General features: G+C 42.0%; 1 protein-coding gene across 2 annotated transcripts in view; it reads left to right on the top strand.

The window, feature by feature from the left end:
• Positions 1-13038, top strand: part of SAMHD1 (SAM and HD domain containing deoxynucleoside triphosphate triphosphohydrolase 1) — a 61461-nt gene that overhangs the window by 12274 nt on the left and 36149 nt on the right. For both annotated transcript variants that reach the window (XM_066234403.1, XM_066234402.1), the window contains exons 3-4: positions 3245-3317; positions 5147-5307. In XM_066234403.1, coding sequence (XP_066090500.1) covers positions 3245-3317; positions 5147-5307 — 234 coding nt within the window. The remainder of the gene's footprint in view (positions 1-3244; positions 3318-5146; positions 5308-13038) is intronic.

Genomic DNA, 13038 nt, shown 5'->3' on the forward strand with positions numbered 1-13038 from the left:
AAAAAAATTTATTTATTCAGTTTTAGAAAAAGAAGAGAGAGAGAAAAGGGGTGGAAGGAGCAGGAAGTGCCTTGACCAGGAAGCCCAAGGTTTTTTGTTTTTTTTTTGTTTGTTTTTTTTTATAGCAACATTATTTTATTTATTTATTTTTTAAATTTATTCATTTTAGAGAGGAGAGAGAAAGGGAGAGAGAGAGACACAGAGAGGGAGAGAGAGACAGAGAGAGAAGGTGGGGAGGAGCTGGAAGCATCAACTCCCATATGTGCCTTGACCAGGCAAGCGCAGGGTTTCGAACCGGCAACCTCAGCATTTCCAGGTCGACGCTTTATCCACTGCGCCACCACAGGTCAGGCAAGCCCAAGGTTTTTAACCGGAGACCTTAGGATTCCAGGTTGACTCTTTATCCACTGCGCCACCTCAGTTCTGGCTAGAGTCTTTTAAAGGGAACCATATACTTTGTCGGCCCAAATATTATTGATTTATTCCATAAATATGTATGGAGGGCTCACTGTGTATTAGATACTCAGAAACTGGGGCACATGAATGAACAAAAGAAACATAATTTCAAAAGGAACACACTATATGTGCCTACCTCATAACCCTGAATTGGATCTGTAGGACTCCTCAGAGCTCTTCTCCTATACAAGAGCCACTAACTACGCTACATGTTTAACTTAATTAAAATGAAACTAGCACGTCAGTTCCTTAGTTACACTAGCCATACTTCAGGTGGTCAATGGCTAGTGGTGGCTAGTGGCTACTGTCCTGGACTGGGCAGACTGCACTTTCCATCCTGGCGGAGTTCTGCTGCCAAGCTGCCTTTCCAGATCGCAGTGGGATCAGCTGAGCGTGTGCCCAGTCGGTGGTACCAGTGCAGCAGACTAACTGATGTGCTCTTGCTCTTCATTCCCCTCATTGCCTGTTTACCTTCCTAGTTACCCACTCTTATTCCCAGTATTCACGTTCTGAAATAATGACCTGTATGCAAGCTCCCATCCTAGACTCTATTTTTCCTTTTTAAATTATTTTTACTTTTTTTTTTTTTTTGTCTTTTTCTGAAGCTAGAAATGGGGAGAGACAGACAGACTCCCGCATGCGCCCTACCGGGATCCACCCGGCACGCCCACCGGGGCGATGCTCTGCCCCTCCGGGGCGTCCCTCTGTTGCAAACAGAGCCACTCTAGCGCCTGGGGCAGAGGCCAAGGAGCCATCCCCAGCGCCCGGGCCATCTTTGCTCCAATGGAGCGTCGGCTGCGGGAGGGGAAGAGAGAGACAGAGAGGAACGAGAGGGGGAGGGGAGGAGAAGCAGATGGACGCTTCTCCTGTGTGCCCTGGCCGGGAATCGAACCCGGGACTTCTGCACGCCAGGCCGACGCTCTACCACTGAGCCAACCGGCCAGGGCCTTAAATTATTTTTATAGAGTGTATGAGAGAGAAACAGACAGGAAGGCAGGGAGATAAGCATCAACTTGTAATTGCAGCATTTTAGTTGTTCGTTCATTATCTTCTCATATGTGCAGGAGAGTGGGTGGGGCTCCAGCCAAGCCAGTAACCCCTTGTTCAAGCTGGTGACCCAAGTTCAAGCTGATGAGCCCGCGCTCAAGCCGGTGACCTCAGGGTTTTGAACCTGGGTCTTCAGTGTCTCAGATCGGTGCTTTAACCACTGCACAACCACCTGGTCAGGCTTGCTTTGTTTTGTTATTTTTGTTTGTTTAGACTGTGCTTTCTAGGGGAAATCCAGATTAGGTAAGTATGTGTATTCCCTCAATTTTGTGATCAACTATTGATGTAAAAAGTTATTCTAGGAAGTAAGTAACGTTGTCTCATTAAATGTACATGTGAGGCCTGACCTGTGGTGGTGCAGTGGATGGAAATGTCTTGATCTGGAACGGAGGTCGCTGGTTCGAGGCCTTGGGCTTGCCTGGTCAAAGCACATATGGGAGTTGATTCTTCTTGCTCCCCCCCTCTCTCCCTCTCTCTCTCTATCTTCTCTCTAAAATGAATAAATAAAGTCTTTTAAAAAATTTATCGCCTGACCAGGCGGTGGCACAGTGGATAGAGCGTTGCACTGGGATGTGGAAAGACCCAGGTTCGAGACCCCTAGGTCACCAGCTTGAGCGCGGGCTCATCTGGCTTGAGCAAAAAAAGCTCACCAGCTTGGACCCAGGGTCGCTGGCTCCAGCAAGGGGTTACTCAGTCTGCTGAAGGCCCGTGGTCAAGGCACATATGAGAAAGCAATCAATGAACAACTAAGAAGTCGCAACACGCAACGAAAAACTAATGATTGATGCTTCTCATTCCTGTCTGTCTGTCCCTGTCTATCCCTCTGACTCTCTCTCTGTCTCTGTAAAAAATAAAAAAATTTATCAAAAAATTGTGCACATGAGGTGTAACAAACATTCCATTTCAGAAATTATGAAATACAAAAATAAAATTTTATTATATTCTCACTATCCTGGCCCATGACTACTTCAAATTTTTGTCTAAAATATTTATCTTGCTATAGCCTTTGCCAAACAAAACAAAACAAAACAAAACTCTGGGTTTGGGGGAACTGTTTATATGTACGTTAGTGATTTTTTTTTAAACAACTAGTGATTTCTGTTTGTTTTTCCCTCATTAAACTTTGTTTTAATGGGTCTCAAAATTCTGTGACAGATTTTTGGTCAAGTTGTTTCCATTAAAAAGTACTGTTTTAGCTTGAACACAGCTTAATCACTTCCCAGTATTGTGAGGTAGGTGGTATTATCCCTATGCTGTGGATGAGAACATCACTGTACCAAACATCACTGTTAAGTGAGTTGTCCAAGGTCACTTATAGATTCCATGGGCAGATGTGAGCCAGTTCTGTCTGAGTCAAAAGTCGTTCCTCATTATTACTATGCTCTACTAAAAAGAGTGCTACCTTGAGTTTTCACTATGTGAGTCATGCAAATGCAGGATTTTAAAGGGTATACATTAGGTGAAAATAAGTTTGAAGCATAACTTGAGCATTCAGTAGGAAGGTGGGAGGTGTTGAAGTCTGAGTTTACCCAGAGAGAAGGGGATTGAGGGCAAAAGCCTAGAGGGCGAGTTTCGTATTTTAGAAGCGAAGGAAAGAAAGAGTTTCTAGGAGGATAAATTTGAATTATTAATCATTTTCTATTAGTGTATATAATCTAGAGTTGATTGTATACTTTTATACACTCTAGCAATTATTATGAAGCCAATAATGATCAATTTTCTTATCCTGTTATAATTTTAGTTCCTTGTGGGAGAGAAAGAAGCTGTTTCATGTTATCCAACGACTGAGTCAAACGCATGTTAATGAAGTAAAGGTAAGAGGAATCTAAGTGTATTACCATGTTTTTAAATATAAAGTGAGATAACTCAAATATCTAGAATTCTTTTTTTTAGCAGGAGAGGGAGACAGACAGGGACAGAGAGACAGGAAGGGAGAGCGATGAGAAGCATCAACTAGTAGTTGCAGCACTTTAGTTGTTCATTGATTGCTTCTCACATGTGCCTTGATGGGGGGGCTCCAGCTGAGCCAGTGACCCCTTGCTCAAGCCAGTAACCTTGGGCTTCAAGGCAGTGACCTTTGGGCTCAAGCCAGGGACCATGAGGTCATATCTATGATCCCATGCTCAACCCTGTAACTTCAGGGTTTTGAACTTGGGTCATCAGCGTTCCAAGTTGACACTCTATCCACTATGCCAACACCTGGTCAGGCCAGAATTCATTTTTATTTTTATTTTTATTTTTATTTTTATTTTTTTTACAGACATAGAGAGAGAATCAGAGAGAGGGATAGATAAGGACAGACAGACTTGAACGGAGAGAGATCAGAAGCATCAATCATCAGTTTTTTCATTGTGACACCTTAGTTATTCATTGATTGCTTTGACTGTGGAGCTACAGCAGACTGAGTAACCCCTTTTTCGAGCCAGCAACCTTAGGTCCAAACTGGTGAGCTTTGCTCAAACCAGATGAGCCCGTGCTCAAACTGGCAACCTTGGGGTCTCGAACCTGGGTCCTTGGCATCCCAGTCTGACGCTTTATCCAATGTGCCACCACCTGGTCAGGCTAGGATTCATTTTTAGAAGAAGGGAGGGAAGCCATGCTAGGGTAGTTCAATTGGTTAGAGCATTGTCCCCATACGCCAAGGTACAGGTTTGATCCTCGGTCAGGGCTCATAGAAGAATCAATAAATGAGTGCATAAATAAGTGGAACAGCATATCATTGTTTTTCTTTCTCTTTCTCTCTCTATAAAAATAAATAAAAAGAGTGAAAGAAAAACTACTTCTCAGTAATAAGTTGTGAATAATGGATTTTGACTTTTCTAAACTTGCCACATTTTATTTGACAGAGAGAGAGAGAGAGAGAGAGAGAGAGTGAGTCAGAGAGAGGGACAGAAAGGGAAAGATAGGAAGGGAGAGAGATGAGAAGCATCAATTCTTCATTGCAGCGTCTTTGTTGTTCATTGATTGCTTTCTCATATGTGCCTTGGTGGGGGGCTATAGCAGAGCAAGTGACCTCTTGCTCAAGCCAGCAATCTTGGGCTTCAAGCCAGTGACCTTTGGGCTCAAGCCAGCAACCTTGGGCTTCAAGCCAGCGACCCTGTGCTCGAGCGGGATGATCCCATGCTCAAGCCAGCGATGTCTAGGTTTTGAACCTGGGTCCTCTGCATCCCAGTCTGACACTATCCACTACACCACTGCTTGGTCAGGCTCTTTTTCTCTCTGAGGATTTTAGCTATGGGTACTATAATGATATATTCAGAAAAAAATGTAGATACAATATCAGTAGCAATATGGCTTATGTGATCTGAATGAGTTTGTTAAATGAGTGTTTAACTTGAATACAAGACTAACTTATTAAAGGCTAATTAAATAATATACATACGAAAAAGGTTGAAATTTTTATCTTTCTGTTGGTAGAATCCATTAGGAAGAAGTAAAATATACCCAGATCCAATAGAGTTGATTTGCCTGGCAGATAGCTAAATAAGGCAGTGATATTAATCTTATCATTTCACTTAGTATTAGTTTTACTTGAGAACAGTTAATTGGCTTTGACATTGCACTGTAGATTGGCGATACTACAGAAAAATTTTAGATGGAGGTATGTATTGTTACTTGCATTAATTTAAACATAATTTTCTAGGTAATTAATGATCCTATCCATGGCCATATTGAATTTCACCCTCTCCTTATCCGAATCATCGACACACCTCAATTTCAGCGGCTTCGATATATTAAACAGCTGGGAGGCGCTTACTATGTTTTTCCGGGAGCTTCACACAATCGATTTGAGCATAGTCTGGGGTAAGGAGGGGGTTGGGGTGGGGAACTTCCAGTTATTAAGTACCTTATCTGTCTCATGAGATGGTTGTCTCATCTTATTTTTTAGGGAAGTTTTATAAAATGGTAATCATATCCTTATTTTATTGATGAAAAAAATTGAGGCTTTCCTCTCTCTTGCTGTATTTTATTAATTTAACGTGCACTGTTCACAAAAATTAGGGGATATTTTAAAATGAATATGAAGCGTTGTAATATCCCCTAATTTTTGTGAGCTGTGTATTTTATTTTATTTTATTTTTTTTGATCACTTTTATTCCTCTCGTTACTTGGCTTGTGTTTACACATTTACTCTAATTGCCTCCTCTACCCTTAGCTAATAATAATCCAGTCCTGTCATACCTGGGTGTGGACTCACAGGCCATGGCTTGTTTTAACTCTTTAGCCTTTCTGTGCTGTATTTTCTTCCTTTTTTATTGAATTTACGCGGGTGACACTGGTTAACAAAATGGTTACAGGTGCACACTCCCACAACACATCATCTGTACACTGTACTGTGAGTTCAGCACCCCAAGTCAGATCTCTGTCCATCACTACTTATTCCCCCATGTGCTTTCCTCCACCGCCTTAGCCCCCCCACCCCCACCCCCGGAAATCACCACACTATTATCCTTGAGTTTTTCCTCGTTTTTGCTCAGTCTCTCCATCCCCTCGCTCAGTCCCTCCATCCCCTCACTCAGTCCCCCAAACCCCTTTAAATGACTGCAGTCAGCTTGCTCTCTCTGAGTCTGTCTCTATTTTGCTTGTTAGTTCATTTTGTTCATTAGATGCCACTCTGAGTGAAGTCGTGTAGTACTTGTCGTTTTCTGACTGGCTTATTTCATTTGCTCTCCAGGTCCGTGCTGTCACGAAGGGTAAGATTTTCTTTTTTACGGTGGAGTAGTCTACTGTATAAATGTACTATAGTTTTTTTGTTTTCTTTGTTTGCTTTTTAGCAAGAGTGTGAGAGAGAGAACAGGGACAGACAGATTAGAAGCATCAAGCTATAGTTGTGGCACCTTAGTTGTTCGTTGACTGCTTTCTCATATGTGCCTTGACTGGGGGGCTCCAGCTAAGACAGTGACCTCTTGATCAAGCCAGTGATCTTGGGCTTCAAGCCAGCAAGCAACCTTTGGGCTCAAACCAGCAACCATAGGGTCATGGCTATGATCCCACACTCAGGCTGACCCACTCTCAAGTTGGATGTGCCCGTGCTCAAGTCAGCAACCTCAGGGCTTCAAATCTGGGTCCTTAGCATCCCAGACTGATGCTCTATTCACTGCACTACCACCTGGTCAGGCTGTACCACAGCTTTTTTTTTCCCTTTTTTTATTAATTGATTGTGTTTACATAGATTCTAGTGTCCCCCTCCCTATACTGCCCTCCCCTTTTCATTTGCTTTTCTGCTCTCATCCCATCCTATCACCCTATCATCCCCTTTCCCTCTGTCCGCTTTCCTTCTGGATCCTTTGATCCCGCCTCTGTCTCTGTTCCGCTCCTCAGTTCATATTGTTTGTCGAATTTTTCAAATGAGAGAGGTCATATGATATTTTTCTTTCTCTGCCTGGCTTATGTTACTTAACATTATAGTTTCCAGGTCCATCCATGTTGTCGCAAAATGTAATATTTCCTTCTTTTTCATGACCTCATAGTATTCCATTGTGTATATGTACCATAGCTTTTTAATCCATTTGTCCACTGTTGAACACTTGGACTGTTTTCAGATCTTGGCTATTGTAAACAATGCTGCCATAAACATGGGGGTGCATTTCTCCTTTTGAATCGTTGATGTGGTGTTCTTTGGATATATTCCTAAAAGTGAGATGGCTGGGTCAAAAGGCAGTTCCATTTTTAATTTTTTGAGGAATCTCCATACTGTTTTCCACAGTGGCTGCACCAGTCTGCATTCCCACCAGCAATGCAGGAGGGTTCTCTTTTCCCACATCCTCGCCAGCACTTACTCTGTATTGTTTTGTTGAGGAGCGCCATTCTGACTGGTGTGAGGTGATATCTCATTGTGGTATTAATTTGCATTTCTCTAATGATTAGTGATGTTGAACATTTTTTCATATGCCTGTTGGCCATCTGTAGATCCTCTTTGGAGAAGTGTCTATTCATTTCTTTTGCCCATTTTTTGATTGGATTGTTTGTCTTCCTGTAAGTTGATTTTTACAAGTTCTTTATAAATTTTGGTTATTAACCCCTTATCAGATGTATTGTCAAATATGTTCTCCCATTGTGTAGTTTGCCTTTTTATTTGTCTTTAGCCATGCCAAAGCTTTTTAGTTTGAAATACTCCCATTTGTTTATCCTGTCTTTTATTTCACTTGCCCGTGGAGATAAATCGGCAAATATATTGCTGCGAGAGAGGTCGGTGATCTTACTGCCTATGTTTTCTTCTAAGATGCTTATGGTTTCACAACTTACATTTAAGTCTTTTATCCATTTTGAGTTTATTTTTGTGAATGGTGTAAGTTGGTGGTCTAGTTTCATTTTTTTGCAGGTAGCTGTCCAATTTTCCCAACACCATTTGTTGAAGAGGCTGTCTTTATTCCGTTGTATTCTCTTACCTCCTTTGTCAAATATCAGTTGTCTTTAAAGGTGTGGGTTTATTTCTGGGTTTTATGTTCTGTTCCATTGATCTATATGCCTGTTCTTATACCAGTACCAGGCTGTTTTGAGTACAATGGCCTTGTAGTATAACTTGATATCAGGAAGTGTGATACCACCTACTTTATTCTTCTTTTTCAAGATTGCTGAGGCTATTCGTGTTCTTTTTTGGTTTCATATGAATTTTTGAAATATTTTTTCTATATCTTTGAAATATGTCATTGGTATTTTCATAGGAATTGCATTGAATTTATAAATTGCTTTGGGTAATATAGACATTTTAATGATGTTTTTTCTTCCTAACCATGAACACGGTATATGCTTCCACTTGTTTATATCTTCCTTGATTTCTTTTATCAATGTTTTATAATTTTCCGAGTACAAGCCTTTAACCTCTTGGTTATATTTATTCTTAGTACTTTATTTTTATTTATTTATTATTTTTTTGTGTGTGTGGCAGAGACAGAGTAAGAGAGAGGGACAGACAGGGACAGATAGATAGGAAGGGAGAGAGACGAGAAACATCAATTCTTCGTTGCGGTTTCTTAGTTGTTCATTGATTACTTTCTCATATGTGCCTTGACCGGGGGGATACAGCAGACCAATTGACCCCTTGCTCGAGCCAGCAACCTTGTACTCAACCTGGTGAGCCTTGCTCAAACCAGATGAGCCCTTGCTCAAGCTGGCGACCTCGGGGTCTTGAACCTGGGTCCTCCACATCCCAGTCCAATGCTCTGTCCACTGCGCCACCACCCTGTCAAGTGATACTTTATTTTTTTTTTGTTGTAATAGTGAAGGGGATTGTTTTCTTAATTTTTCTTTCTTACAGTTTATTTTTGGTTTATAAAAATGCCTCTGATTCTGTGTATTAATTTTATACCGTGCCACCTTGCTGAATTCATTTATTAGGTCCAGTAGTTTTTTGACTGAGACTTTAGGGTTTTCTATATATAATATCATATCTGTAAATAATGATAGTGTTTTTTTTGTTGTTTTGGGGTTTTTTTTGTATTTTTCTTTCGTTGTTTTTTTTTTTGTATTTTTCCAAAGCTGGAAATGGAGAGAGACAGTCAGACAGACTTCCGCATGCGCCCGACCAGGATCCACCCGGCACGCCCACCAGGGGGCGACGCTCTGCCCCTCTGGGGCATCGCTCTGTCACGACCAGAGCCACTCTAGCGCCTGGGGCAGAGGCCAAGGAGCCATCCTCAGTGCCCGGGCCATCTTTGCTCCAGTGGAGCCTCGCTGCAGGAGGGGAAGAGAGAGACAGAGAGAAAGGAGAGGGGGAGGGGTGGAGAAGCAGATTGGCGCTTCTCCTGTGTGCCCTGGGAATCGAACCCGGGACCCCTGCACGCCAGGCCGACGCTCTACCACTGAGCCAACCGGCCAGGGCCTGTATTTTTCTGAAGCTGGAAATGGGGAGGCAGTCAGACAGACTCCAACATGCGCCTGACCAGGATCCACCCGGCACGCCCACCAGGGGGCGATGCTCTGCCCATCTGGGGTGTCACTCTGTCGCAACCAGAGCCACTCTAGCGCCTGGGGCAGAGGCCAAGGAGCCATCCCCAGTGCCCGGGCCATCTTTTGCTCCAATGGAGCCTCAGCTGTGGAAGGGGAAGAGAGAGACAGAGAGGAAGGAGAAGGGAAGGGGTGGAGAAGCAGATGGGCACCTCTCCTGTGTGCCCTGGCTGGGATTCGAACCCGGGACTTCCTCACGCCAGGCCGACACTCTGCCACTGAGCAAACCGGCCAGGGCAATAATGATAGTTTTTTGTTTTTTTTTTGTTTGTTTGTTTGTTTGTTTGTTTGTTTTTCTGAAGCTGGAAACGGGGAGAGACAGACAGACTCCCGCATGCGCCCGACCGGGATCCACCCAGCACGCCCACCAGGGGCGACGCTCTGACCCTCCGGGGCGTCGCTCTGCCGCGACCAGAGCCACTCTAGCGCCTGGGGCAGAGGCCAAGGAGCCATCCCCAGCACCCGGGCCATCTTTGCTCCAATGGAGCCTTGGCTGCGGGAGGGGAAGAGAGAGACAGAGAGGAAGGAGGGGGGGGGTGGAGAAGCAAATGGGTGCTTCTATGTGCCCTGGCCGGGAATCGAACCCGGGACTTCCTCACGCCAGGCCGACACTCTACCACTGAGCAAACCGGCCAGGGCAATAATGATAGTTTTATTTCTTCATTTCCAATTTGGATGCCTTTTATTTCTTCTTCTGGAGTGATTGCTATAACTAGAACTTCCAGTACTATGTTGAATAAAAGTAGTGAAAGGTGCCTGACCTGTGGTGGCGCAGTGGATAAAGCCTTGACCTGGAATGCTGAGGTCGCCGGTTTGATACCCTGGGTTTGCCTGGTCAAGGCACATATGGGGGTTGATGCTTCCTGCTCCTCCCCACCTCCCTCTCTCTCTCTCTCTTTTCTCCGAAATGAATAAATAAAATAAAAATAATTTTAAAAAAAAGTGGTGAAAGGGGCACTCCTGCCTTGTTCCTGATCTTAAGGGGATTGCTTTTAATTTTTGCCCATTAATTATGTTATCTGTGGGTTTGTCATAGATGGCCTTTATCATGTTGAGGTATGTTACCTGTGTTCCCACTTTGTTGAGAGTTTTGATCATAAATGGGTGCTGGATTTTATCGAATGCTTTTTCTGCATATATTGAAATTATCATGTGGTTTTTCTCCTTCTTTTTGTTTATGTGATGAATCATACTGATTTGCGAATATTGTACCGTTCTTGCCTCCCTAGAATAAATCCCACTTGATCATGATGCATGATTTTTTTCATGTTTTGCTGGATCCGGTTTGATAATATTTTGTTGAGAATTTTAGCATCTAAATTCATCAGGGATATTGGCCTACAGTTTTCTTTCTTTGTGTTGTCTTTGCCTGGTTTTGGAATCAGAATTTTGCTCGCCTCATAAAAGGAGCTTGGAAGTTTGCCCTCCTCTTGAGATTTTTGAAATAGCTTGAGAAGGATAGGAGTTAGTTCTTCTTTGAATGTTTGGTAGAATTCACCTGTGAAGCCATCTGGCCCAGGGCTTTTGTTTGTTGGGAGTTTTTCAATAACTGTTTTGATCTCATTTGTTGTAATTGGTCTATTTAGGTTTTCTGATTCTTCCAGATTGATTTTTGAAAGATTATGTTTTTCAAGGAATTTGTCCATTTCACCTAGGTTGTCTAGTTTTTTGGCATACAGTTTTTCACAGTATTTTCTTATAATCCTCTGTATTTCTTCTGTGTCCATTGTTATTCTCCACCCTCATTTCTATTTTTATTTATTTGAGTCCTTTCTCTTTTTTTCTTGGTGAGTCTTGCTAAGATCGATCTTGTTTACTTTTTCAAAGAACCAGCTCTTGGTTTCATTGATCCTCTATATTGTTTCTTTAGCCTCTATGTCATTTATTTCCACTCTGATCTTTATTATTTCCTTCCTTCTATTTCCTCTAGGCTTTACTTGCTGTTCTTTTTCTGGTTCTTATAGTTGCAGGATTAAGTTGTTTATTTGAGCTTTTTCTAGCTTCTTAAGGTATGCCTGTAATGCTGTGAACTTCCCTCTCAGGACTGCTTTTGCTGTGTCCCAGATTTCGTGTTGTTATATGCTCATTTTCATTTGTTTCAAAGAAAATTTTAATTTCTTCCTTATCTCATTGTTGACCCATTTGTTGTTTAATAACATGCTGTTTAGTTTCCAAGTGTTTGAGGGTTTTTCAGTTTTCCTATTGTAGTTGATTTCTAGTTTCATGCCATTGTGGTCAAAGAAGATGCTTGATATTGTTTCAATCTTCTTAAATTTGTTGAGACTCGTTTTATGCCCTAATATGTGGTCTATCCGAGAGAATGTACCATGCGCACTTGAAAAGAATGTATATTCTGCTGCTTTAGGGTGAAAGGTTCTGAAGATATCTATTAAATCCAGTTGATCTAGTGTGTCCCTTAAGTCTGCTGTTTCTTTGTTAATTTTCTTTCTTGAGGATCTATCCATTGATGTTAGTGGGGTATTGAAATCCCCTACTATTATAGTATTGCTGTTGATCTCTCCCTTTATGTCCATCAAAATCTGCTTTATATATTTAGGTGCTTCTATTAGGTGCATAGATATTTATAAAGGCTATTTCTTTCTGTTGGATTGCTCCCTTTATCATTATGTAGTGACCTTCTTTATCCTTTACAATAGCCTTTGTTTTAAAGTCTGTTTTGTCAGTTATAAGTATTGCTACCCCAGCTGTTTTTTCATTTACATCTGCCTGAAATATTTTTTTCCATCTTTTTATTTTCAGTTTATGTGTATCTTTTGTTTTGAGGTACATCTCCTGTGGATAGCATATGTATGGGTCCTGTTTTTCTTATCCATTCAGCTACCCTATGTATTTTTATTGGAGCATTTAATCCATTTACATTAAAGGTTATTATTGATACGTAGTTGTTTATTGCCATTTTTTTTCTTTAAATCTATATTCCTCTTTTAATATATATAATTTTCCCCCTCTTTGTTCTGTCTACAGCAGGCCCCTTAACATTTCTTGCAGCATTGGTTTGGTTGTGATGAATTCCTTGAGGTTTTTTTTTTGTCTGGGAAGTTTTAAATTTCTCCTTCAATTTTATTTTTTAATTTTTTTTTACAGGAACAGAGAGAGAGTCTGAGGGACAGATAGGGACAGACAGACAGGAATGGAGAGAGATGAGAAGTGTCAATCATCAGTTTTTTGTAGCGACACCTTAGTTGTTCATTGATTGCTTTCTCATATGTGCCTTGACCGCGGGCCTTCAGCAGACCAAATAACCCCTTGCTCGAGCCAGCGACCATGGGTCCAAGCTGGTGAGCTTTTTGCTCAAGCCAGATGGGCCCACGCTCAAGCTGGCGACCTCGGTGTCTCGAACCTGGTTTTTTCCGCATCCCAGTCTGACACTCTATCCACTGCGCCACTTCCTGGTTAGGCTCTCCTTCAATTTTAAACGATAGTCTTGCTGGATAACGAAGTCTTGTTTGTAGGGTCTTGTTCTGCATTACTTTGAATATTTCTTGCCAATCCCTTCTGGCCTCAAGTGTTTCTGTTGAGAAGTCGGATGTCATCCATATGGGTGTTCCTTTGTAGGTGATTGTTTTT

The sequence above is a fragment of the Saccopteryx bilineata genome, chromosome 6 (assembly GCF_036850765.1).
Source record: "Saccopteryx bilineata isolate mSacBil1 chromosome 6, mSacBil1_pri_phased_curated, whole genome shotgun sequence".
In the NCBI taxonomy this organism is placed as follows: domain Eukaryota; kingdom Metazoa; phylum Chordata; class Mammalia; order Chiroptera; family Emballonuridae; genus Saccopteryx; species Saccopteryx bilineata.